The 25,531-nt window shown below is 52.3% G+C and overlaps 2 protein-coding genes across 2 annotated transcripts in view; both read right to left on the minus strand.

Annotated features, from left to right (window-relative positions):
* Positions 1-4,440, minus strand: part of PODXL2 (podocalyxin like 2) — a 50,870-nt gene extending 46,430 nt beyond the window's left edge. The window contains exon 1 of the mRNA XM_021069445.1: positions 4,274-4,440. The gene's annotated coding sequence lies outside the window, so the exon portion shown is untranslated. The remainder of the gene's footprint in view (positions 1-4,273) is intronic.
* MCM2 (minichromosome maintenance complex component 2) lies at positions 4,639-25,531 on the minus strand. Its single transcript, XM_003483239.4, has 16 exons — positions 24,823-25,531; positions 23,959-24,191; positions 18,607-18,782; positions 18,256-18,516; positions 16,718-16,937; positions 16,354-16,561; positions 14,637-14,771; positions 14,218-14,409; positions 10,013-10,106; positions 9,003-9,253; positions 8,777-8,903; positions 8,216-8,328; positions 7,266-7,511; positions 6,036-6,218; positions 5,784-5,939; positions 4,639-5,395 (listed from the first exon to the last, which is right to left on the minus strand). The coding sequence occupies exons 1-16, from the start codon at positions 24,826-24,828 to the stop codon at positions 5,285-5,287; spliced, it is 2,712 nt and encodes a 903-aa protein (XP_003483287.1). The 5' UTR covers positions 24,829-25,531; the 3' UTR covers positions 4,639-5,284.

The raw sequence follows: 25,531 nt of genomic DNA on the forward strand, positions 1-25,531 counted from the left end.
CACCAAACACTGAAGAACAATTAATACCAATTCTTCATAAACTCTTCCAAAACTCAGAAGAGCAGGGAACACTCCCCACCTCCTTATATGAGGCCGGTATTACCCTGATATCAAAACTAGACATAGATAAATAAAAAAAAAAAGTTACAGACCACTGTCTCCTATGAATACAGATTTAAAAAAATGTTCTACAAAGTACTAGCAAACCAAGTCCAGCAACATATAAAAATAATTTTATACCATAGCCAAGTAAGATTTACCTCAGGTTAATTTAACATCTGAAAATCAATCAATGTAATAAACCTTATCAATAGAATAAAGGCCAAAACCTACATGATCATCTTAATAGATGCAGAAAAAGCATTTGACACAATTCAATACCCTTTCATAATAAAAAACATTCTAGAAACTAGGAATAGAAGGGATTCTTCCTCAACCCTATAAAGAGCATCTACAAAGCCCACTGCTAACATCATGCTTAGTGGTGAGACTGAAGGCTTTCCCCCAGACCAGCAACAAAACAAGGATGTCCACTCTCGCCACTTCTAGTCAATACTGTACTGAGGTTCTAGCCAGACAAATAGGCAAGAAAATGAAATAAAAGGCACCCGGACTGGAAAGATAGAGGTAACACTGTCACCATTCACAGATGACATAATCTTATATACAGAAAATTGTTAAGTCTGCATCCACTACAAAAACTATTCGAACTACTAAATAAGTTAGCAAGGTAGCAAGATATAAGTGAATATATAAAAATCAAATGTATTCCTGTATACTGTGTGGTTAGACGTTCCCAAATCTCCAGAACCTGTGAATACATCCCCTCGCATTGAAAAATGGCCTTTGCAGATGTAATTACGTAGAGGGCACGCGATGGGAGGTAACCCTGGACTATCCAGGTGAGCCCAGGGTCATTACCAGGGTTCGTACAACTAAGAGGGAGGAAGGAGAGTCAGAGAGAAGATGTGACAATAGAAGCAGAGCTCCGAGTGATGCAATTTCCAGATTTGAAAATGGAGGAAGGGCCAGGAGCCAAGGAGCACAGCTGCCATTATGCTATAGCTGCAGCCACGCCAGATCCTTAACCCACTGTGCTAGGCCGAGGACCAAACCCCACCCCAGCAGCCAACTGGAGCTGCAGAGACAACTCTAGATCCTTAACTTGCTGTGCCAGAGGGGGAACTCCAAGATGACAGATAGTGTTATTTTAAGCCACTGGGTTTATAGTAATTTGTTCTAGCTGAAATAGTAAACATAGAAATTGCAACATATTAAGAAAATTCTATTTACAATACCATCAATAACATCCCATATACAATACTGGAGTTCTCTCTGTGGCTCAGCAGTAACAAACTGGACTAGTATCCATGAGGATGTAGGTTCAATCCCTAGCCCTGCTCAGTGGGTTAAGGATCCGCTGTTGCCGTGAGCTGTGATGTAGATCACAGACTTGGCTCGGATCTGGTGTGGCTTCAGCTATGGTGTAGGCTGCAGCTGCAGCTGCAGCTCCGATTGGAGCCCTAGTCTGGGAATGTCCACATGCCGCAGGTGCAGCCCTAAAAAGAAAAAAAAAAATACAAACTGAAGATCAAGAAAATGAAAAATTGTGTGCTTCAAAGGACACCATCAAGGAAGTAGACACCACCCATGGAATGGGAAAAAAAATTGGAAATCATAAATCTGATAAGACTTGTGCCTAGAATATATAAAGAACACACAACTCAATAATAATAGGACAACTCAATTAAAAAATGTGCAGGGAGTTCCCTGGTGGTGCAGTGGGCTAAGGATTCAGCATTGTCACCACAGAGGCTCAGAATGTAGCTATGGTGTTAAGTTCAATCCCTGGCCTGAGAGCTTCTACATGCCTCAGGTACCACCAAAAAAAAAAAAAAAAAAAAAAAAAAAAAAAATGCAAAAGTCTGACTAGACATTTTTCTTTTTTCTAGGGCCAAACCCACATTATATGGAAGTTTCCAGGCTAGGGGTTGAATCAGAGCTACATCTGACAGCCTACACCACAGCCACAGCAATGCGGGACCAAGCTGTGCCTGCGACCTACACCACAGCTCATGGCAACATCAAATCCCCAACCCACTGAGCAAGGCCAGGGATCAAACCCATATTCTCTTGGATACTACTTGGATTTTCACTGAGACACAATGGGAACTCCCTGACTAGATGTTTCTGAAAAGATACACAAATGGCCAATGAACACATGAAAGGATGCTTCACCTCATTAGCCATCAGGGAAATGCAAATCAAAATCACAATAATAAACCACTTCACAGGCACCAAAGATGGCTAAAATCAAAAAGAAAGTGTTTTATACAGAACGTGGGGAAATCAGAACCCTCATGCACTGATGATGGAGATACAAAAGGGCGCAGCTGCTAGAGAACAGTCCTCAACATACTGAGCTGCCATCTGACCCAGGGATTCCATTTCTAGGTACCCAGCCAAGAGGACAGAAAACATCTGTCCACACAAAAACCTGGTATAGGAATGTTCATAGCAGCATCACTCCCAACAGTCAAAAGATGGACACAGCCTAATTAACTGATGAGTGGATACATAAAGTGGGACACATCCGTAACATGGAATGTTACTCAGTAATACAAAAAAATGAAGTACTGATGCCTGCTTCAACATGGATGAACCTTAAGAAACATCACAGTGACTGAAAGAAGCCTGCCCTGAAATACCATATATTGTATGATGCCGTGTATATGAAATGTCCAGAACAGGCAAATCTAGAGACAGGAAGTACATTTGTGTTCGCCTAGGGCTGTGGTGAGGGCAGGGGCATTGGAAAGAAGAGGAATGAATGTTAATGGGTATGGGTTTTTTGGGAGGAATGATAAAAATGTCCTAAAATTGATTGTGATGACAGTTGGAATTGCACATTTAAAATCCTATCTTCTTTACTTATATCTCAATAAACCTGTAATTTAAAATAACACAAGTCCACAAGCATACAGTTTATCTTTCTTTTCTTCCTGCTTTTTTTAGGGCTGTACACACAGCATATGGAAGTTCCCAGGCTACAGCTGCCGACCTATGCCACAGCCACAGCAATGCCAGATCCGAGCCTTCTACACTGCAGCTCAGGGCAACTCTGGATCCTCGACCCACTGAGAAAGGCCAGGGATCAAACCATCTTCATGGATACTAGTTGGATTTGTTTCCACTGAGCCATGACAAGAGCTCTCCACAAGCATACATTTTATATTGCCTTTAACATACACATAAAAAATAACAGGAGTTCCCATTGTGGCACAGGGGTTAACAAATCTGACTTGGAACCATGAGGTTGCAGGTTCAATCCCTGGCCTTGCTCAGTGGGTTAAGGATCCAGCGTTGCTGTGATCTGTGGTGTCGACTGAAGACGCAGCTCAGATCCTGCGTTGCTGTGGCTCTGGCGTAGGACAGCAGCAGCTCTGATTAGAGCTCTAGCCTGGGAACCTCCATATGCTGCGGGAGCGGCCCTATAAAAGGCAAAAAAACAAAAAAAATAAAATAATAAAATCTAAAAAAATTTTTAAAAAGTCTCAGTGTATCTAATTCTACCTATATATCACATCTCCTATTATCTTTTCACTCAGTTTTTTCAGATCAATCCATTATTAAAATTTTTAATTGCTCAATCCTCATATACCAAAGGAAAAGCCTTTCCCTCCACCCCCCTACTCTGCCAGCTGTCCCCTCACGGCTCCCCTTCAGAACCAGACTTCTCAGGTTTCCCCACATATAGTTGCTACTTCCAGACCTCCCCTCTTTATCCTACTCACACTGCACTGAAACTGCTCACCAAGGTCTACCATCAAGTTCCCTGTTACCACAAACACCATATTTCAACTTAAGATGTACATTTAAAATGATTTTCCAGTATCTCTAAACTGGGATGTCTTAGGGTTGATGGCATCTAACCATAAGTGTTGGTGTTTTTGTATCAGTAGCACATAAAACAAAGGTGGCTCTTACAGCACATGGCATCTTAAGTGCAATGAAACATGGCACAGTGGACAGCTTGTCACCCCACCTGGTCTTGTCCCAAGTGACCTCAACCTTCTTGAAAGTCCTTCTGGCTGCCATCCCCGCCCCTCCCCCAGCTTCCCCCACCCCCAACATTTGCTCACCCCAGTGTCCTTAGCTGGCTCACAAGTAGGCACTCAAGCTTCCAACAGCAGTTGCCACTCTGCTCTCAGCAGGCTGATCGATCACCCAGCCCCATGGGGACTACAACTTGGCTGTCTAGATTCAAAGTTACCTGTGAAACTGTTTCCCTCTTCATTAAAAGGAAGCTCTCCATTGTCCCTGGACCTCAACCTAGGTCTCCAGCCACAAGCTTCCAGGGAGAGGCCAGTGCAGTGCCAGAAAGAGCAGGGCTGTTCCCCAAGGCCCAGTCACCTCCAGGCCCTCTGGGTGCACCAGTATGTGTGAGCCCCCGACTCCAGATAGACACACAGACAGCAACTGCCAACTGAACTCCCCAGGAAGACCCACACCCACAGACAAAACCACTCTTCCAGGCTGACCTACACCTGCAGAAAACCAGAGGCAGGAGACAGGGCAAAAAGGGAAGTGCAGGGAGGCCTGAGGCACAATGCCAAAGATGTAAAGTTGAGACCAGTATTCAGATTTTACTCCATTTTATTAAAAACTAAAACTACAGGAAGGAGAAGTGAATGTACAAACAAGAGCATGGGGAAGTGGCCAGGCAGGAGGACAGACTACCCCACACAGGGGCCTTGCTGGGATCACCCCCACCACGAGTCATCATCCCTGACCCCAACCAACCTTCCCTCTGGCAGAAGCCAAGGTTGCAGGGCTATGTGACCAGTCAGGGTCCCCTCTGTGAAGAACCCAAATGCTGCCTCTACTCAGGAAAGCCTAGAGAACCGCAGGACCCAGTTCAGAACACACAGCAAGTAAAGTGACCTCGCTCTTCGTTCAGGCAATGGCAGCACAGGCAGCAGGACAGAGACATCATGCCAAGATTGCCTCATGAACCCCATCTCCCAGAACAGACCCTGGGTGTCCTGAACACATGCCACACCACCCCACAGAAGGAGGTTGGTGGTGGGCCACTGGCGGGCAGCTGAAAAAGCAGCTCTGGGAAAGGTGGTAACCCAGATGGCAAGAGCAGAGGAAATGAAATCACCAAGCAGGACTCGAGAGTGAGGAAACATGCAGCTGCAGGCCAGCCACACCACCTTCCCTCTAGGACTGGCTTGGTTTCCTGAGCAGACCTGCCAGCATCACACAAAAACCCCGTTGCTCAGAACTGCTGAAGGATCACCTTCCGCTTCAGATCATGGCTGAACTTGTTCATCCTGAAGAGCTCACTGTCGTAAAAGGCAGACAGATTGTGGATGTTGATCTGACGAGCCTGAAAAGAGGGGTGTGCAGTGAGCCAGGAGGACTTGCTGCCCAGCCATGGGTGGCAGGGGCTCCGTCTCCATCACGGGGAGGGTAAACAAGGCCAAGTAAGTGGCTGGAACTGGACACGGGGCTTGAAAGCTTAGTGTGGACAGCTGCCTGTGAACTTGGACAGGGGTGTGGCTGCCCTGTGCCCGGGCCCTGCAGAACGGGTGACAGTAACAGGACACCCAGTGACTGGCTGCAGGCAAGGTCGCAGTGTGCAGAACCAGGCTCAGCACAGCACACACATCCGTGAAGCGGCCCTCAGCCCTGCCTGGCCACTAAGCACAGAGGATGCTCTGCCCAGGTGACCTGCAGCCCCAGGCCGCCCAAGCTCCCTTCTGGCCACACCCTACCTTGTCCACCAAGTCCTTCTCGGGCACTTCAATAGTGTCCTGCTGGGCCCCAAAGCGGCTGCGCTGATAAGCCACCTGCTCAGCCACCAGCTGCTTCAGGATGAAGAGCAATAGCTCATTGTTGTCCCGCCGGAAGGACAGGTAGCGGGCGAAGGTCTGTGGAGAGAGGTGGAGTCAGCCAGCCCACAAGCACTCAAGGCCGCTCCAAGTAAGATTGGGTCCGGCCCCGCCCCCATGCCGTGGCGCGCCCACCTTCCGCATACTGCGCATGACGCTGAACTTCTGTGTATCCACGAAGCTCTCCAGCATCACGCGGATGGCCATGTTGACATCGTCCTCCATCACGTAGTCCCGCAGGTGGATGCGCGCGTGGGCCTCAGCCATGCGGATCATGGACTCAATGTGCCGCACTGTGATGGGGATGCTGCCTGTGGCCTGCAGAGAGGGTACCTCAGGTCTCCCCACGGAGGCACCCCAACGGAAGGGGCAGTGCTGACGCCCCATCAGGGGCTCATCGGACTGAGGGGCAGCCCCACCCTGGGCCGGGTGAGACCACACCTCCTCCACTCCTTCCCAAAGTGCCAAAAGTGCCCGGGGGACGCTGGAAGCTCACACCTGCCACTGTCCGCCCTGTCTATGCAGCTCCTGCCAGCTCACCACGTGAGTACAGAATCTACACGCCAGTGGGAGCTGGACTTGTTACTGTCCCGTACCAGGGATTGCACGGTGCAGCCCAGGGTCATGGAAAAGCTATCTCTGCTTTCAGGAAAGCCAAACTAATGCTCTGGGAAGGCCTGATGGAGTGACAGAGGAAGAGAGCCAGCAGAGGGCAGGGGGAGGGAGGAAGGGAAGGATACAGGGAAGGAGGGCGGGGGACAAAGGGAGGGGGACGGAGAGAGGGAGGAAGGAAAGAAGAATGGGGGAGAGAGGGAAGAAAAGACGGGGGTGGGAGAGGGTAGGGAAGGAGGAAGAATAGAGGAAAGGATAGAGGAATAGGGGAGGGAGAGGAAAAGATGGAGGGGGAGGGAATGGGAGGGAGAAGGGAGAGGGAGGAAGAAAGGCAAGGACAGAGAGATAGGGGAGGGAGAGAGGAAGAAAGGCAGGCAGGGAGGAAGGAAAAAGTTGCTAGTGTGGTTAGGTGGGTGAGAGGGAGCAATCTAGAGGATTCTGCGCTTCACTGTAGGCAAGCTAAGCTGCCTTTAAATTCTCTCTCCATCTTAAGTGAATCAAAACTAGCCCAGATATTCCAAAAAACTTTAAAAAACAAAAGGAAAAAAAAAAACCTAGCTCAGATGAATGTTCATTGGGGTGAGATTTATGCAAAGTCCACATGGAATTAAATCAGTGGCCCCAGAACAAACCCCTCAGCCCTATCTTGAGACAGACAAAGGCATGTGTCCCAGAGCTTCCACCCTCCCTGGCCGCACAGATGAGGTTCTGCCACATCCTCTGTGCCCTGCCCTCCCAGCCCGAGGGCCTCACCATGGACTCTTTCCTCAGGTCACTGTACATCTTGGCCACCTTGTCCTGGTCCATCTGGTTGAGCTTCGGGTGGACCTTCTCCTTGGCGTAGATGATGTACTTCCTCAGGACCTCCTGCGGCAGGGGCTCCACGCCATACGTGTTGGGCATGGCGGGCTCTGGGGTGCCGCCCAGCCCCCCATCCTCCTTGTTGCTGGGGTGGTGTCTGACGTGGCTGCCAACCACAAAACGGGCCAGCATCTCATCCTGAGACAAGATGGAGAGCAGCAGCAGGGTAAGGCTCACTGAAAAGTGACAGTGTTACCTGACCATACCCATCCCACACCTGCTGTGTGCCAGGAGTGCCCGGGGCACAGCAGTGAGTGAGGTGCACCTCCTAGTGAGGGCTGGCGGGGAGTGTTCAAACTCCACTAAGAGAAGCAGGGTGGGATGGAGGCCTCAGGATACAGCTGAGGTCGCCAGAGCTGGGTCACGACATCAGGGAGGGCAAGAGGGGGGTGCGGTGGGGAGGAGGAGCAGGAGGAGAGGCCCCAGGGATGGTGGCCTCCCTGTCAGTGAGTTGGGAGCTACGAGCAGGCCTGTAAGTGAGGCAAGACTGTCCAAGCCCCCTGATGGAGGAGGCCGGCTTGACTATGAGATGGGGGCTGGGGATCCAGGTACCAGGGTGCAACATATCAGGCCAGAGGAAAGAAGCTGGGATACGGGTTGTAGCAGAGGTGAGTGGATAGCCCCAGGAGCGGGTGGCAGAGTGTGGACCTACCCACCTCCCAGGTAAGTGGCTGAGGAGGGGCTGGCAAAGGAGGGAAAGCAAAGACCTCTGGAGCAGGAACAAGCATGGGAAACACACAGTCCAAGTAGCAGCCCTTCCCCAAGCCTGGCACGCCTCAGCCTGCGGATAGCACTTGAGGTCCCCAAACCCACTGCACAGTCTGGGGACATGGTCTGTGTACCTGGACTGGGTCCACTGTGTCCCTCACCACACACAGGATATCAAAGCGGGAAATGATGGGCTCTGTGAGGTCCACATTTTCTGAGAAGGTGAGCGAGGGGTCATAGCGGCCGCCTGCAACACAAAGGCAGCTCCCCATCAGGGTTCCAGCTCCCCTTTTCTTGACAGTAAAGTTCTTCCCAACTCACGCGGCTTCAGTGACAGGAGGGGGATCATGGGAGGACAGACATAGCGCCCCGGATGGGACTGCATGGGACTTTGCTGCAGCACTGCCTCCAATAGCCCAAGACCCTCAGCTGTCTCCTGCAAGTAAAAGCCAGTGACAAGATGGACAAGGGTGCCCAGGCTCTGATTGCTTGCTGGCTGAGATCAATCGCCCATCCCACCCAATTTAATGCACTAGGCTCTTCTCCCATCCTCTGAGAACAGGGCTCAGTGAAAAACATGGGTGTCCCAATCCTTCCACCTCACCCCACCCCCCCAGCAAGAAAAAGGGACAGGCAGTGCCTTCTGCAGTGGGGCCTCTGGGTCCAGGCTCCCTCTGGCCGTGGGGCCCATGTACCTATGGGGTTGGCAGCAGCAATGACGGTACAGCGCGCCTGCAGGGAGGTGACAATGCCGGCCTTGGAGATGGAAATGCTCTGCTGCTCCATGGCCTCGTGGATGCTGGTCCTATCCTGGTCGTTCATCTGCACAGTGGGCAGACGTGAGGATCGTGCCGGACTGTGGGCCCTCAGATGAGGCCCCAGTGCCCCCCTCCCCCAACGTGTTCCCTACCAAGGACCCACCTTGTCAAATTCATCGATGAGACACACTCCCCGGTCTGCCAGCACCAGGGCCCCGGCCTCCAGGGTCCACTCCCGGCTGACAGGGTGCCGCTGAACATACGCCGTGAGGCCTACGGCTGAGGCCCCCTGGCCAGTGGTGAAGATGGCTCGGCTGGACACCTTCTCGATGTACTTGAGGAACTGAGACTTGGCTGTGCCAGGATCTCCACACAGGAGCACGTTGATGTCGCCTCGCACCTTGTGCTTGCCACCTGAGGGCGGGGCAAGGCAAGAGTGGACAGGGAGAGGGGCAGAGCGAGATGCGCAGGGGCTCAGGACGAGCTGCAACAGCCCCAATTTCCCAGCCTTACTACTAAGGGCAGAGCAATATTCTCTCTAGAAAGGGAGGTTGTAACCCAGGACCAGCCATCCCATGTGTATAAAGATGCTCTTTGTGAAGTAAACACTGCAGGCTGCATACACATGTGCTCTCCAGCCAGGACAGCTGGACACGGCACTGTGGACCAGGATGCCATCACTTTAGAGGACAAGCTCCTTCTGTGGGCACCACACAAATGATGCCATGGCTGTGCTGACAAGGAACTGGGGATTTTACATAATATGGTCCCTCATACACAGATAGGGGTGCTGTGCTTGTGAACAGAAACATGCCTAAGTCATGAAGTGCTGCGTTTTCCACATCAGCACATGTTTAATCTATGTGAATGGCCACACAAAGATCTGCCTGTGTCCACCCCACACCGACCAGGTGACCTGCACGGAGGGACCACGATGAGAAAGGGTAGTCAACAGTGCTTCAGCCACTCTGACATCTAACAACTCAAAATGGATGTAAAACACATGCTCATGCCCCATTTCCCCAATTAAATCTGTACTCGGAGCTTGAGCCACAGGCTGCACCCTTCTCCTTCCAATTCTGATGTCTGAGCTGTTTGCAGCTTGCCGCCATGGCCATGACCTCCTCAAGCACAGGGAACTGCTCCCACCAAGCCCCCTGCAAAGAGGCTCACCTGGGTTCTTGGGCTCCCCTCCAAACAGAGCCAGCGCTAGGCCCCGCTTGATGTCTTCATGCCCATAGATGGAAGGAGCGATGCTGGCAAAGATCTGGGGGGAAGGGAGCAGCAATGGGCACGGGGCCTGGCATACTTGCTGCCACCTGGGCCTCGTACTGGGTGGGCTCTTTCTCAGCTACAGAACTTCAAAGCCAACCAGGACCCTGGCCTGACCCCTGCACTAGGTTGTGTCACAGGACCACCCCAAGTCACCTGGCATGGGCAGAGGGTGGGCTCCAACAACACAACACAGGGAAACTGCACATGGGCTCTGCAGCCCCCAGAGCCATGTCCACAAGAGCAGCACTACCCAGTTCATGGGGATGAGAGGTCCAAGGAGGCACTTAGACCAGCCGACTCCCTCAGGACTGTGAGCACCAAGCCCAGAGATACGCAGTAATTCACCTGGGGCGTCACTGAGACATTTCTCCACCTCTGAGTGTGAGGGGAGACAGGCAGAAGAAAGGAACCTCTCCAAGACTATAGGAATTTAAAGATAAAACCAGGAGCTCCCTGGTGGCTCAGTGGGTTAAGGATATGGAGCAGAAGTTCCGTGGTAGCACAGTCGGTTAAGGATCTGGCATTGTCATTGCAGCAGCTCAGGTAGCCCAGGTCTGACTCCCGCCATGGGGAACTTCCGCATGTCACAGACTCAGCAAAAAAAATAAATAAAAAAAATAAAACCAGAGACATCTTGCTGACAAGAAACAGCTTCCAATCCCTCTTCTCAGCCTCCAGCCCCCAACGAGGGGGCCTATAGACCCCCTGCGTCCACACTCCCCTCACAGGTCAGACTAGGAGGACCTGCACACAGGAGGTGTGGGAGAGGCCCCTCGGGTGCCCAGGAGGCAAGAAAACCAGCTCTGACTCCTACACCTGGAGCTGGGGCGGGGCCAGCACTGTGCTCTGCTCCTGTCCATCCTGCACTACTGCCGGGGAGTGGGGGTAGGGGTGGGGGTGTGACCTGCTGGCCCTTCTGGAAACAGGATCCGTGCCCCAAGGGTCCGGCCAGAAAAGCCTCCTGCCATTATTTTATGGAGTAAGTCAGGTGGGCAGGCCAGTCTTCCCAACATGTGTACCTTTACCAGCTCTTTCCTTGCCCCTAAAACTTACTGCAACGCCCCGCCAGGAGAGGCAGTCCAGCATCCAGAGGTGGGGTGGGGACCACTTGTTATTTTGAAAGCTGGTCAATGAACGGAAATGAGCACCATTGTGCTTTGCCTACAGGAGCTCCACCCAGGGTAGCCAAGTAGCAAAAAAAAAAAAAAAAAGCTTCTCTGTGTCCAAGTGTCCTGAGAACTGAGGAAGGAGCTGGGATTAGAGGCAGTCCTTTTGCAACCCCTACAAGCCAATAGATGCAGCCAAGGGTCACCAGTAGCCACTAACGCCACAGAGACACGGAGATGCAATGTGCCTGGGGGAGGCGCCTAGGAAGCAGTCTGGCCATGGGTCCCACCCCAAAAGAAAACTCAACCCCAGAAATTCCCACCATGGCACACCAGGTTAAGAATCTAGTGTTGCCTCAGCTTGGATTCAATCCTTAGCCCAGAACACCCATGTCCTGCGAGGGAGGGAAGAAGGTAGGTAGGGAGGGAGGGAGGGAGGAAGAAAGGAAGGAAGGAAAACTCAATCTGAGTCTGATCAGGCCTCCAAACTACAATTTAGAAACAGGTGACAGAGCAACAGGCTCAATGAGGACAAGGTGTTGACAGCCAGACTGTGGAAACAATAGGATAAATGTGCTGGATCTTTCACAAAAAACTGTAGGCGAAGGAAGGGGAGGATCTCTGAAGAGGTGCTCAACCAGTCAGCGTGTGACCTTACCCAGACACCGCCTCCAAGGCACTTTCCAAAAAACTAAGATTATCAGGGAACCCTGGACCCCAACTGGACATCAACACCAAGGAACAGCTAATTATTTGTTAAAGTGTGACAGTCATAACGGGTTAAGGTTTAGTAAAAATCCTTTTAGAGACAGAGACTGCTGCAGTTACAGGTACAATGCCGCATCTGAGTTTGTTTCAAAGTGATAGGTGGGGGTAGTTGCACGCACGGAGGGGGTGAGACCCACCAGGAAGATTACTCCTGAGCAAAGGGACACAGAGGACCCTATGTTCAAGGACACTATCGTGACCTGGAAACTGCTCAGTGCCAAGCGGACGGTTGGTGCCCAGTGCGTGCAATGAATCTCTTATTAAAACTTCATCCTCCCACATGTCCCTTGGAGGGGCCAAGATTGCCACCAGGCTCTGCTCTGCCCTGCCATTTCTCTCAGCAGTCTGTCTGAGAACCACAAGCCCTCACAGGATGAGGTAACGTCTCCCCTGGGACCAAGGGCAGCAACCACCCGACCAGGGGCTCAGCTCCTCCCCGAAGAGCAGCCAGGTGCCTCCCTGCTGGACCAAAGGGCAAGCATCGGCCATCACAATGCCATGCTGCTCACTGCGCCAGTGCTGATTGTGTACTCTGAGAAGGGACAGGCCAACATAGTGGCCAGTAAGAAGCATGAAATCAAATGCAGACTCATCTCCCTCCTCACTACATCTCTCCACATCACACAGGAGACAGACCACCCACTGCTGACCACAGGCAGGACTTGATCCCAGGCTCCTCACGCTCCTGAGCAAGGCTGTGCTCAGCCTCCAACTGGCCCTCCCTGCTTCTCACCAGCTCCTTCCCCTGCACCCCATCCAGCTTCCACACGTAGAGTTAACAGCTCTAACAACAGCTAGCTACAGAGAACCCGCATGTGCTTATGCATCTACTTAATCTTTACAGCAGCCCAAGGGGCCAGCTCAGCTCACCCCTGAGCTTTACACCAAAATTCCGGCCTGCACCTGGCTTCAGGTTGCCTGAGTCCCGTGAGTTCAAAACCCCAGAGGCCAAGGCTGGCAAAGACAGCGCCTGTGGGTGGCAAGCTGGGTCGGAGCAAGTTAGTCATGCTGGAGCGAGCACAGCAGTGAGTGGTGGGCACCCCGGAGGGGCCCGCATGAAAGGGCAGTGGCCACTCAGCCCATCAGTCGCTGCTAAAGACAGACTCAGGACTGAGAGGCCTTGGGTTCTCAAGACCTAGGCGCACAGACTTTTATGTGGGAACTTCCAACCACTAAGGAATGATGACTCATTCAAACATTTAAAAAGAGAGAAAAGAGACCCACGGACCAGCTGAAAAAAACCCATCAGCAAGCTGGATGGGGCACAGGGTCACCAATTTGCAAACCTCTGTCTTAAACAGTTTGAGTGAGCCTGGCCATGTTTGGACGTCGCCTGTCATCCCTTCAATTTGTCTCCAAAATTTTAAGTCTGTCCAAGTTGCAGGTAGAAACACCCACTCTAGGGGTGGGCTCAAGGTGAGGCCAGAGCAGGCCACCGTCCCCCAGTTTCCCATTGAGAAGTGAGAACGAGGCCCAGGTTTCCAAGGACCAAGCATGTTGGTAGATCTGCAATTCCCAATCTTCCAAGGCTGGGGACATACCCGCCTCCCCGGGGTCCCCAGTCTTGGCAAACTAAGAAAAGCAGCCAACAGGGGTAGGCGGCCCGAGCTCTGGCATCACCAACAGAACAGGAAGTGGGGAGGTGAGAGGAGCAAAGGAGAGGGTGTGGTGGCAAACTTTTATGAACAGAAATAAAGCATCCTACAGCTTAGCCTTGAACAACAGCAGGGGTTTGATCCACAGGGTCCACTTACAGGCAGATTTTCAACAGTGGGTCGGGGAGGGAGGGCAACCCCTGCGCTATTCAAGGGTCTCCTTTATTTGTATTTCTGTAATGTAAACCCATCTCTCCAAGGTCAGTAAAAATGCCTTCAGTTAAGAGCAAAACCAAACCAGATCCTCCTGGGGAAACCGCTCTCCTGGGGCCTGACACCAGGGGACACCCAGACCAGACAAGCTCTTCCTACTGCTCCTCAGGTGTGCTCAGGCTTCAGCCCAGCACAAGCTGAGTCCTGACCACACCATCCTCACAGCAGGGACACAGGCCAGGAGGCCCACCCGGTGCCCTCCCCCAGAACACAGCCCTCTGAAGGAACGCATGCTGAGCTGATGCAGGAAATTAAAAGGGAGCAGCTTTCATCACCCAGGAATCAAGATGAGGTGCCAGGGCAGCCCAAGCAGTGAGCCCCAGGCACATTGACTCTAGCATAGCCCCCACCCTCCACCTGCCTTCTCCCCGATCTGCTGGTCCTTGGAGAGGCTGGTGATCATCTTCACGTCCTCATCAGTCAGCTCACCCACGGCGACCTTGTTATCTTTCTTGGCCACATGGTTGGCTAGGATGACAGTGGCAAAGACGGGGAAGCCATTGGCGGTGTTGAGGGCCCCATCGTAGTTGTTGTGGTAGATGCCAGTCAATTCCTGGGGGGGTGCCAAGGAGTCAGGAGGGTCCTCCTCCTAGGTAGCTTCACCTGCCCCTTCCTGTGGGTCCCCAGGCTACAGCCCGGGAGGCCAGCCACTGGGGGGATGCAGAAGCTGCTCTACCCCAGGGGAGGCTCAGTCCCAGGGGCCAGCGAGCTGACCTCAGCTCCACCCCCACGCTCAGGCCAACTTCCTTACAACCTGGGTCCCTGGCCCCTGGCACTTACAATCTCATCCCCTGGCTTGCAGCTGTCCACTAGATCAGCCAGGAGGATGGCGTCCTTGGAGCGAGGCAGCCGGCCAGCTGCCACCTTGCCAGGACTCTCCTGAATCCGGATGCGCTGGTAGTTCTGGTAGATGGTCTGCAAGGGACAGAGAGATGGTCACAGGGGCTCAGCCCTGCCTGGCAAAACCTGGGCTGTTCTCTGAGTACCGACTCTTTGTTGCCTGACCTGGACCACAGCCCCATAAGCACAGAGGGCAGTATAATAATAACATCTTCACCGACTAGGAACCACTGAACCAGAGGTGGCAGGAGTGAGCCACTATGACCAACTCCCTCTTGAGGCCCTCCTGCGGCCAGGAGCCAGGCACATGCCACACGCCCTATAGTTCAGCCTTCATGCACACAGATGCAGAGCCAGGTTGCCTGGGCTCCAGTCCTGACTCTGGACCAAAGCTGTGTGATCCTGGGTAAATGTCTCCCTCTCTCTGTGCCGTCTCTATAGGATGGGCATGTGAACACTGAGGGCTGCCTCTGTAGGATGGGAAGGGCGGAGGCAAGTCAGAAGTGAAAAGCACTTAAACCAAGACCTGAGAGACATCAAGTTATACCAAGTGTGGGTTTACTGTCACGGGCCAGCAATGCATGCCACTGATGTCTAGCATCTCATCTACTATCCAGACAAGAGACCAGGCCGCCACCTTGCCAGGACTCTCCTGAATCCAGATGCTAAAAGCACATGCTCTAGATCAAAACGCTTGAACACTAATCTCTTGAGCCACCTCCTGGTTGGGTGACCTCAGCCAGTCACTTCATTGGCAAAATGGGATTACTAATAGCACTGCCTTGCAGGGTGTGACAAAGACCAAATAATATGCCACCCATAACCCAGGGTGTGGGCTGTCAAGCTTTTTCTGACAAGGTGGCTCCAGCTGGGGCTTCTCAGACCGTAGTGTGAAGGATTACCCAACACTCACAGCAACAAGGCAGTAGCAGGTGTGGGTGTCACCACAGGGGCTGTGGCAACTGCCCCCACAGTCCAGTCCTTCACGTACAAGGGCATATGTTACCTGCCTGAAGTCTTAAAGCCCAGAGCCTCCCAGGTGGGCCTCATTACACAGCAAAGCAGTGTCACAGGCAGTTACAACCCCAGGGGCCCCCAGTACAAGGCCTGGAACAGGTGCCAGGAAGTCTGGACCAGAAAGCAGACACCCTGCTGAGGGGGCAGTCAGGTGCGAAGCGGGCCCCCTTTCACTAGATCGTCCCGTTTTTTAAAAAAAGCCATAAACAACAATAAAATCATCTCGTTTTAAAACATTGACTTGAGGAGTTCCTGTTGTGGCTCAGTGGAAACAAATCTGACTAGTATCCCTGAGGACACAGGTTTGATCCCTGGCCTCACTCAGTCGGTTAAGGATCCGGCGTTGCCCTGAGCTGTGGTGTAGGTCAAAGACATGACTTGGATCTGGTGTTGATGTGGCTGTGGTATAAGCCAGTGGCTACAGCTGATTCGACCCCTAGCTTGGGTACCTCCACATGCTGCGGGTACAGCCCCCAAAACAAAAATAAATAAATAAATAAAACATTGACTTGCACTCTTGAAACCACCATGTGGGCCAAACTAAACAGGCTGATAGGTTGGTGACCTGGCTCACCCCAGGGTATGACCCACACACACTTGCACCTGGGCCCCCACGCTGCAAAGCCTGTCTCATGCTCACCTCTTCCATGTTGACCTCAAAGGGGCCAGCTGACTGGCACTCAGGGCAGGAGCCCGGCTTCACCTCCTGGTTCTGGGACTGGCAGAAAGGCCCCAGCACGAAGCCACACTTGTTGCAGTTGTACTTGACCATGCTGAGCTGGGGCAGGACGCCCGTGCAACTGGTCACCACCCCGCTGGTCCGGATCAGCTGGTTAAGGTGCAGCTGCCTGTGGACCCAGGCGCCATCAAGAGGCTGGACCCGCACCCGCTGGAGAGGTCGGGGCACCCATGGGAGCAGATCTGGGTAAGGACTGGCCCCCGCCACACCCGCCCACCCTGTGGACACCCCCCCAGGGGAGCCTAAGCCCTGGGTCTGAGCTCACCTGAGCGAGCGCAGCTCCTCCACCAGGGGCAGGTGGGAGATACGCACATGGATGTGGCTGGCAATGCGGTCGTACTTGGGGTACATGGCCAGCACCACTTCCAGGGCAGCCTCGTCGAAGATCTGCAGTAGCTCTGCAGGTGCCTCGGGCAGGAAGTACGCCAACACATGCTCCCTGGCTGCCAGGTCCTCATAGTTCACCACCAAGCTCTCTCGGTTCTCTGGAGGCAGGTGGGACAGGAGGTGAGGCTAAGTGCTAGCGGCTGGGCCAGAGGGCAGGAGGCCTGCTGAGTCCTGAGCTCTGAGGCTGAAGCCCAGCCTCACCTCTAAGTCTACTCAACTTTAGCCACATGACTCAGGTTTAAGCGACATACTCTGGGCCCCTCAGGTTCCAAATCCGCACAATGGGGGTTGAAGTTCCCAGGGAAGGAAATGGAGGAGGACAGGGAGTAAGACTCACTGCAAAGACAGAATGCCTGTGAGGGCCAGGAGAAAGTCTGTGAGTAAACTGTGTCAAGCAGAAGATAAAACAGGAGTTCACTGCTGAACTAGCAGTTGAGGATGTGGTGTTGTCACTGCTGCTGGGCCTGTTCGATCCCTCACCTGGGAACGTCCACATGCCACAAGCACAGCCACAGAAGAAAAAAATTAACATAAAAGATAAAAGAGAGTGGAGAGGATGGTGGGGAATCAAGAATCACATCCCTCCTTTTAAAATTAATTCCTTGCACATAAAAATGTGCCACTTTCTGGAGTTCCCATTGTGACTCAGTGGAAATGAATCTGACTAGTCCATGAGGATGTGGGTTTGATCCCTGGCCTCACTCAGTGGGCTAAGGATTGGTGTTGCCATGAGCTACGGTGTGGGTCGCAGACTTGGCTCAGATCTGGTGTTGCTCTGGCTGTGGTGTAGGCCAGGAGCTGCAACTCTGATTCCACCCCTTGCCTGAGAACTTCCATATGCCACGGGTATGGCCCCCCCCAAAAAAGAAAAAGCCAAAAAAAAAGTACTCCAGATGTACAGCATAGGAAACTATATTTAGTCACGTTGGTGTACAGTAGAAAAGTGACAGAACACTGTAAACCAGCTATGACGGAAAAAATAAAAATATTTAAAAATAAATAAATCGGTACAGTGGAAAATCATCTTTTATAAAAAGTGCTCCTTTCTGATCACAGCAGTAATCCAGATTTTAATACGAAACAGCCAACTTTTTTTTCTTTTTTCCTTTTTTTGCTTCTTAGGGTTGTACTCGCAGCATATGGAGGTTCCCAGGCTAGGGGTCAAATCAGAGCTACAGCTGTCTGCATACACCACAGCAACGCCAGATCCTTAACCCACTGAGAGGGGCCAAGGAACGAACCCACAACCTCATGGTTCCTAGTTGGATTGGTCTCCACTGTGCTACAAGGGGAACTCCTGAAACAGCCAATTTTAAGCCTGTCAAAAACAACTTCCGAGGTCGGGAAGGGTCCCTGCCTAGTGAGCAGGACACTCGATATAGCCTGCCGCTGCACAGCAACCTCAGGCAGCCGCACCTTTGCACATGTCGCTGATGCGCTCCTTGAAGACATTGTGGCCGTGGCCGTCCACATGAGTGCGCAGGAAGTTCTTGAAGCGGTGGTGGATCTCCAGCCGCGGGCCGGCCATGCTCACCCACTCACGCACCGAGTGGCCCTTCAGGTCCTCCAGGTTCTCGATGCTCTCGATCATCTCCTCGTCCTCCTCGCCGTCCTCTGTGGCCCGCTCCACCTGGCGCCGCTTGCGGCTGGGGCGCTCCTCCTCCTCCTCATCACTGTCTGTGGGCCACAGACACGCTCAGGCTCTCTTTCCTTCGCCTCCCGCCGCCTCCCGAGGCCTCCCACGCAGAGGGCTGACGCCCGACCCACCGTACAAGAGCCCGCGGCGCATGCGGCCCAGGCCCCGGCCCGCCTCCCGGTCGCGCTGCCGCATGGCCCGCTCGGCAGCCTCCCTCTGACTGGCGGTCAGCTCCTCCACGTCCTCGTCGTCCAGCGCCAGCCCCTCCGGCTCGTAGACATCAAGCTCCGGGATGGCACGGTAGTCCCTGAAAGGCCCCAAACGGACCCTGTTAGTACGGAATCCCCAAACACACCCCACCCAAGGGAAGGCTCTGCCAATGGACTCATATAAGGGAGCACCACTCAGTCTCCCAAAGGGCATTCTGGCGCCTGCTGCGACTCAGTGAACTCTGAGGATGCTGTGCTAGGTGAACTGAGCCAGTAAGAGAAGAACAAATCCTTGACTCTGGTTTGGGAAAAAAGTCTTTCAGATACTGGTGACGGTTACAGAACAGCGTGAGGGACTTAATGCCAGTGAACTTACACTTAAGGATGGCTAAGGCAGGACATTTTACCCATGTGCCTTCTTTCACAATAAGAAAAGGGAGCTCTGAGTTCCCGTCGTGGTGCAGTGGTTAACGAATCCGACTAGGAACCATGAGGTTGTGGGTTCGGTCCTGCCCTTGCTCAGTGGGTTAACAATTCGGTGTTGCCGTGAGCTGCGGTGTAGGCTGCAGACACGGCTCGGATCCCGCGTTGCTGTGGCTCTGGCGTAGGCCAGCGGCTACAGCTCCAATAAGATCCCTAGCTTGGGAACCTCCATAAGCCGCGGGAGCGGCCCAAAGAAATAGCAAAAAGACAAAAAAAAAAGAAAAGGGAGCTCCGGAGTTCCCGTCGTGGTGCAGTGGTTAACGAATCCAACAAGGAGCCATGAGGTTGCGGGTTTGATCCCCGCCCTTGCTCAGCGGGTTAAGGATGCGGCATTGCCATGAGCTGTGGTGTAGGTCACACACGCAGCTCAGATTCCGAGTTGCTTTGGCTGTGGCTGTGGCCGGCAGCTACAGCTCCGATTAGACCCCTAGTCTGGGAACCTCCATATGCAGCAGGAGCGGCCCTAGAAAAGGCAAAAATACAAAAAAATAAAGAAAGAAAGAAAGAAAAGGGAGCTCTGAGCACCAGTAAGAGAAAGGAACCAGAGAACCCACAAAACCTTCCATCATCAGAAGGCCTCCAGAGCACCAACCCACCTCCCCGACAGGGAGGCACTCTCCCTGCACCGTCCCTGACAGTGCCACCTAGAACCCTGGACCTGGGAGGTCCACAGCTTCAGCCCAGCCAGCCTCTCCAGGCCATCCATGGCTCAAGCCTCCAGCCACTCCAAGACCTTCCATGTAACCACCGGTCAGATATATGAAGGACTGATGCTCAACAAGACACCCCCCAGAACAAACACTGCCCCCACCACAATTCAGCAAGGCAGGCACCCCACCCCTAGAGAGATGAGGAAACTGAAGACTGGGGTGGGGGTGGGGGGCAGTGTATGTGATTTTCACCAATGTTCATTCAACAGAGCTGGGCATCAAAAGACGGTCCAAGAGCAGATGGCCAGCTGGTTCCAACACCACTCTGGCCCATGACAATCCTCACAAATTCTCTTTCTCCGAGAATGTGGTGATTTGGAGAACTTTGTTTTTTCTGTCAAACTCTATCAAGCAACACCTAAAACAAAGAATCACACACTGCTGATGCCAGAGTACATTTCTGGGCTCAGGGCTTCCAAAATCCAAGTTCTTTTTTTTTTTTTTTGTCTTTTCACCATTTTTTGGGCTGCTTCTGCGGCATATGGAGGTTCCCAGACTAGGGGTCTAATCGGAGCCGTAGCCACCAGCCTACACCGGAGCCTCAGCAACACGGGATCCGAGCCGCATCTGCAACCTACACCACAGCTCATGGCAATGCCGGATCATTAACCCACTGAGCAAGGCCAGGGATCGAACCCGAAACCTCATGGTTCTTAGTCGGATTCGTTAACCACTGAGCCACAATGGGAACTCCCAAAATCCAAGTTCTTAAGTGCTCTCAGGAAAAAATTATCTGTCTGACCCTTTAAGAATTTCAAGTCATGTGAAATGCCCTCAGCAAAATTCTAAGTGGTCCATTTAAAAAAAAAATTGATATATTAGACTTTAGCAAAATTAAAAAATTTTGAGTCTCAAAAAGTACCTTTCTAGGAGTTCCTGTCGTGGTTAACGGACCCGACCAGCATCCATGAGGACATGGGTTCAATCCCTGGCCTCACTCAGTGGGTTAAGGATCTGGCGTTGCCATGAACTGTGGTGTAGGTCCAAGATGCGGCTCGGATCCTGAGTTGCTGTGGCTGTGGTCTAGGCCAGTGGCTACAGCTCCGATTTGACCCCTAGCCTGGGAACCTCCATATGCCATGGGTGTGGCCCTAGAAAGACAAAAAAAAAAAAAAAAAAAAAAAGTAACTTAAAAAAAATAAATAAATAAAGACAAGCCACAGACTGAGGAGAAAATACTTGCAAATCACATATCTGATAAAAGCCTTGTATTGAGAGTAATCTTAATGGCTTACTAATAAAAAGTCAAGGAATTCCCACTATGGCTCAATGTGTTTAGAACCTGACATAGTTCCCAAGAGGATGTGGGTTCCATCCCTGGCCTCGATCAGTGGATTAAGGATCCGGTGTTGCCATGAGTGGCAGCGTACGTAGGTCACAGATGCAGCTCACTTCTGGTGTTGCTGTGGCTGTGGTGTAGACCAGCAGCTGCAGCTCTGATTCAACCCCTAGCCCAGGAGCTTCCATATGCCATGCAGGTATGGCTGTGAAAATGATAAATAAAAAAAAAAAAAGCAAGAAATCCAGTTTAAAAATGGGCAAAAGGGAGTTCCCTGATAGCTCAGCAGGTTAAGGACCCAGTGTTGTCACCGAGACTATGGCCAAAAAAAGGGGGCAAGCATCTGAAAGACATCTCTCCAAAGAAACACAAACGAATGGCCAATAAATACAAGAAGAAGTGCTCAACATCACCAATCATCAGAGAAATGCAAATCAAAACCCCAGTGAGAATTCCCATCATGGCTCAACGAAAATGAGCCTGACCAGTATCTAATATCCATGAGGACACAGGTTCGATCCCTGGCCTTGCTCAGTGGGTTAAGGAGCCAGCGTTGCAGTGAGCTGTGGTGTAGGCTGCAGATGAAGCTTGGATCTGGCGTCACTGCAGCTGTGGCATAGGCTGGCAGCTACAGCTCCTATTTGACCCTTAGCCTGGGAACCTCCATATGCCTCAGGAGTGCTCCCCCCCCAGGCAATAAAAACCCAACCCAGTGAGGTGCCACCTCACATCCACAAGAGTGGCTGTTAACAACCAGAAAATAACAGATGTCGGCGAAAATGTGGAGAAATCATAAACGCATACACCACTCCTGGGAAGATAAAACAGTGCAGCTGCTTTGGAAAACAGTCTGGCAGTTCCTTGAAAAACTAAGAGTTATCACATGACACAGCAATTACATTCCTAGGAATTAGAATTGTATTCCAAGAGAATTTTTTATGTTCACATAAAAAATTCATAGCAGCGGGAGTTCCCGTCGTGGCTCAGTGGTTAATGAATCCGACTAGGAACCATGAGGTTGTGGGTTCAATCCCTGCCCTTGTTCAGTGAGTTAATGATCCAGCGTTGCCGTGACCTGTGGTGTAGGTCACAGACGCGGCTCGGATCCAGCGTTGCTGTGGCTCTGGCGTAGGCTGGCAGCTACAGCTCCGATTAGACCCCTAGCCTGGGAACTTCCATATGCCGCAGGAGTGGCCCAAGAAATGGCAAAAAGACAAAAAAAAAAAAAAATTCATAGCAGCAATATTCATAACAGCTAAAAATTGGGAAGAACCAAATATCTATCGATTGATGAATGGTGGGGTTCTCCACACAATGGAAAGTTACTCAGCCATGAAAAGGGATTAAGAACTGACATGTGCTCCCATATGGATGGAGCCTGAAAGTCACAGTAAATAAAAGCTTGTCACAAAAGGACACATGTGTTACACAACTCCAGTTATAAGAAATGGCCAGAACTGGCAAATCCAGAGAAACAGAAAGATTACAGGTTGCCTGGGAATAGGGAAAGGAACAGGATTAACTATAAACAGGCACAAAGGGTCTCAATGAGGTGATGGGAATGTTCTAAAACCAGATTGTGTTCAGGGGTGCACAACTCAGGACATTTACTAAGATTTATCGAATTATATTCTCATAAAGGTGAACTTCATACTACGTAAATTATAGCGCTGCAAAGTTACTTTTAAAGAAGCCACAAAACCAGAGTTCCCTGGTGGCCTAGCAGTTAAGGGTTATATATTGTCACTGCTGTGACTCAGGTTCCATCCCTTGTATGCCACAGCCAAAAAGATCAAACCTGAACAAAACCAAAGAAACAAACAAGCCACAAAACCAAAAATCTAACTGGGCCCAGCTAGTCCTCAGATACCTCTCACCAGTGGTCCTTGCAAGGGAAGGGAAGGAAAAGAGAAGCAGAGAGGGGTGCACTCTCAAGTGGCAGCTGGGATGGGCATCCTGCCTTAACAACCCCACAGTGCACAACAGGGAAGCTGCTTAGGGCTGACTTGTCCAGACGCCTCACTCCTTCCAGTCGGGCCAGTGTTGCACACCTAGGCTCCTCATCTGGGATGATGGAGCCTAAAGCAAACATGCAAATGGTCCAGATGAAGGTGCCTCTGATGCCCCCAAGGGGCACTCCCCTGGAAATGAGGGATGGCCTGAAAAGTACTCTCATACACACCAAGTTTAGAACTCCTGAGTCAGAGCTAAAAGGGCCCCCAAGCAGAATCTCAGAGGCTCAGATAATCCTACTGCTCATGCACAGACCAGATCCTGGTTGTAAACACAGGTAAAGCAGCAGTGGACTTCAATCCAGCTCACTCACACAGCTTTACCCCAGTCTCAGCATTAAGCCTCGAAAAGCTTTAGTACACCGTTTGTATGTTTACTGATAACTGGGAGTACAGCGCCTGGTACGGATCAGGCACAATAAATTTTGATGAATTCAACCTAAATATTAATAAATCAGCCCCCCCACCTCCCCACAGTTTCTTTGAAGTTGCAAACTCTTAGCTGCCTGCTTCCTGTCCTTCCTAGTCGAGGCCCCCATGTGACCTCAGATAAGGGATCCCTTGTGCCCCCTGGAGTGCACATCTCATGAAACTGGGGCTTACCCAGGCTTAGGGTCTAGTCTAAGTCAGACACAGCAAGTTACATGGACGTACACTGTGGCTCAATGAACCTATCTGCCTCTCCCAGACCCTGGGCCAAGATGTGGTCAAAGGGAAGGAGGCTTCCCAGGGGCCCAGACACAGCAGACCCCCTGCAAAATTCTGTTGAGAACTTTCTTGAACGCAGTACCTCTCCATGCCATCTCCGATAAGCTCCTCTCCATCCTCTTCCTCCTCCTCCAAGGGTCCCTCCGTGCCGAGCAGTCCCTCTGACTCATCCTCAAAAGGAGGAAGGTCTCGGCCAGGGCTGGAGGTCAGGGCATCCGTGCGCCTAGAGCTTCGCCCAGGGCTGGAGGTGAGAGGATCACTGCCTCGGCGACGCGGGGCAGGGCTGGACGCCACCGTGAAGGACTCAGATGATTCCTGCAAGAGGAGATGGGTTGGAGGTGGTGAGGACCAACCAGCTTCCTGTACCCTGGCCCTCCTCACCAAGAGGGCCTTCTTCTCCATAGTGACCCTGTCCTCCAACACTACAAACCCATCCAGCCTTAAGACTTAACACTTTCCATTCCCTCGGCCTGGAACTTTCTCTGAGCCAATGGCTTCTCCACGCGGCGACCAACTCAAGGACCCCTTCCTAAAACACCTCATCTTTCACCTGATCCTGTTTACCAAAGACTCCTCCCCCAGCACGCTTCCCACCCATCTGAGCACCCAGTGCACCAGAAGCTGCCGTGGGAGACGGATAACGAGTGCGGCCACCTCAAAGGTCTGAAACTCAGATTGCTGGAGGGCCAGGCAGTAGACAAGACTGCGGACAAAAACCAGTACGATAAGGAGGGCCCGAGAGAGCTGGCTGGGCCGGGGCGCGGGATCCCAAGTGCGGGCCCGCAGTACCAGCAGACCCGCGCCACGGGAGTAGCGGGAGAATTAACTCCGCGCCTAGCCTGGGGCAACCGCAAGCGGAGAGCAGACCAGGCCGGGAGCGAGAGGCGCGCCCCGCACTCCCGCCCGGGAGAAAGGCAGACCCTGCGCCGCGCCGCGCCACGCTCACCGCCATTGCAGCACCGCACTCGGCTCCGCCGGGAACAACCAGTTTTCGCGCGAAAATGGCCCACGTGACCGCAACGCCCGGGAAAGCGTCTGGCGGAGCACTACGTCATGACGTCAACGTCCATTTTCGTCAAGGCGGAGCTCGGGGGCGGGCCCGAGAGTTGGGCCCCGCCCACGCCCACCCTGCGCTCTGGGCTGAGGAACCAGCTCAGCTGTAGGAGCTTCAGCTGTTTCCGGCTGTCTAGGGTGAGTGGCAAGAAGCCCCACCTGCCAGCTTCGTGACTTCGGTCGCCCTGTGGCTTGGCTCCTTTGTGGCCTGTGTTACAGACGAGGCAACGGAGGCTCAGAGGCTTGTTTTCTGAGGTCTTTTTACTGTGTATGTCAACTTCTCCGGAAGCTCAGGCTGAATCCTTCAACCACCGAAAGGCCTGGGTTTGCAGGAGGCCACGTGTGATGTTCTGATGGGGGTTATCCTCCCAAGGGAGCCAGGATGCTGGGCGAGGGGTGTCCGGGTAGAAAAAACCTCGTGGACAGAGATGTGGAGAGCACAGCGCCATGGGGATCTGCAAGCAGTTCCCTGGTTCCAGTTAAAAAGCTTGTGATGCTGGGACAGGATTTGAGGTTGGAGAGCCCAAGTCACAAAAGATGGCCAAGTCTTTCTAGGAAGCTGGAGCGCTCTGAGAGCAGAAAAGAGCCACAGAAGGAGTTGA

The sequence above is a fragment of the Sus scrofa genome, chromosome 13 (genome assembly GCF_000003025.6).
Source record: "Sus scrofa isolate TJ Tabasco breed Duroc chromosome 13, Sscrofa11.1, whole genome shotgun sequence".
Classification (NCBI taxonomy): domain Eukaryota; kingdom Metazoa; phylum Chordata; class Mammalia; order Artiodactyla; family Suidae; genus Sus; species Sus scrofa.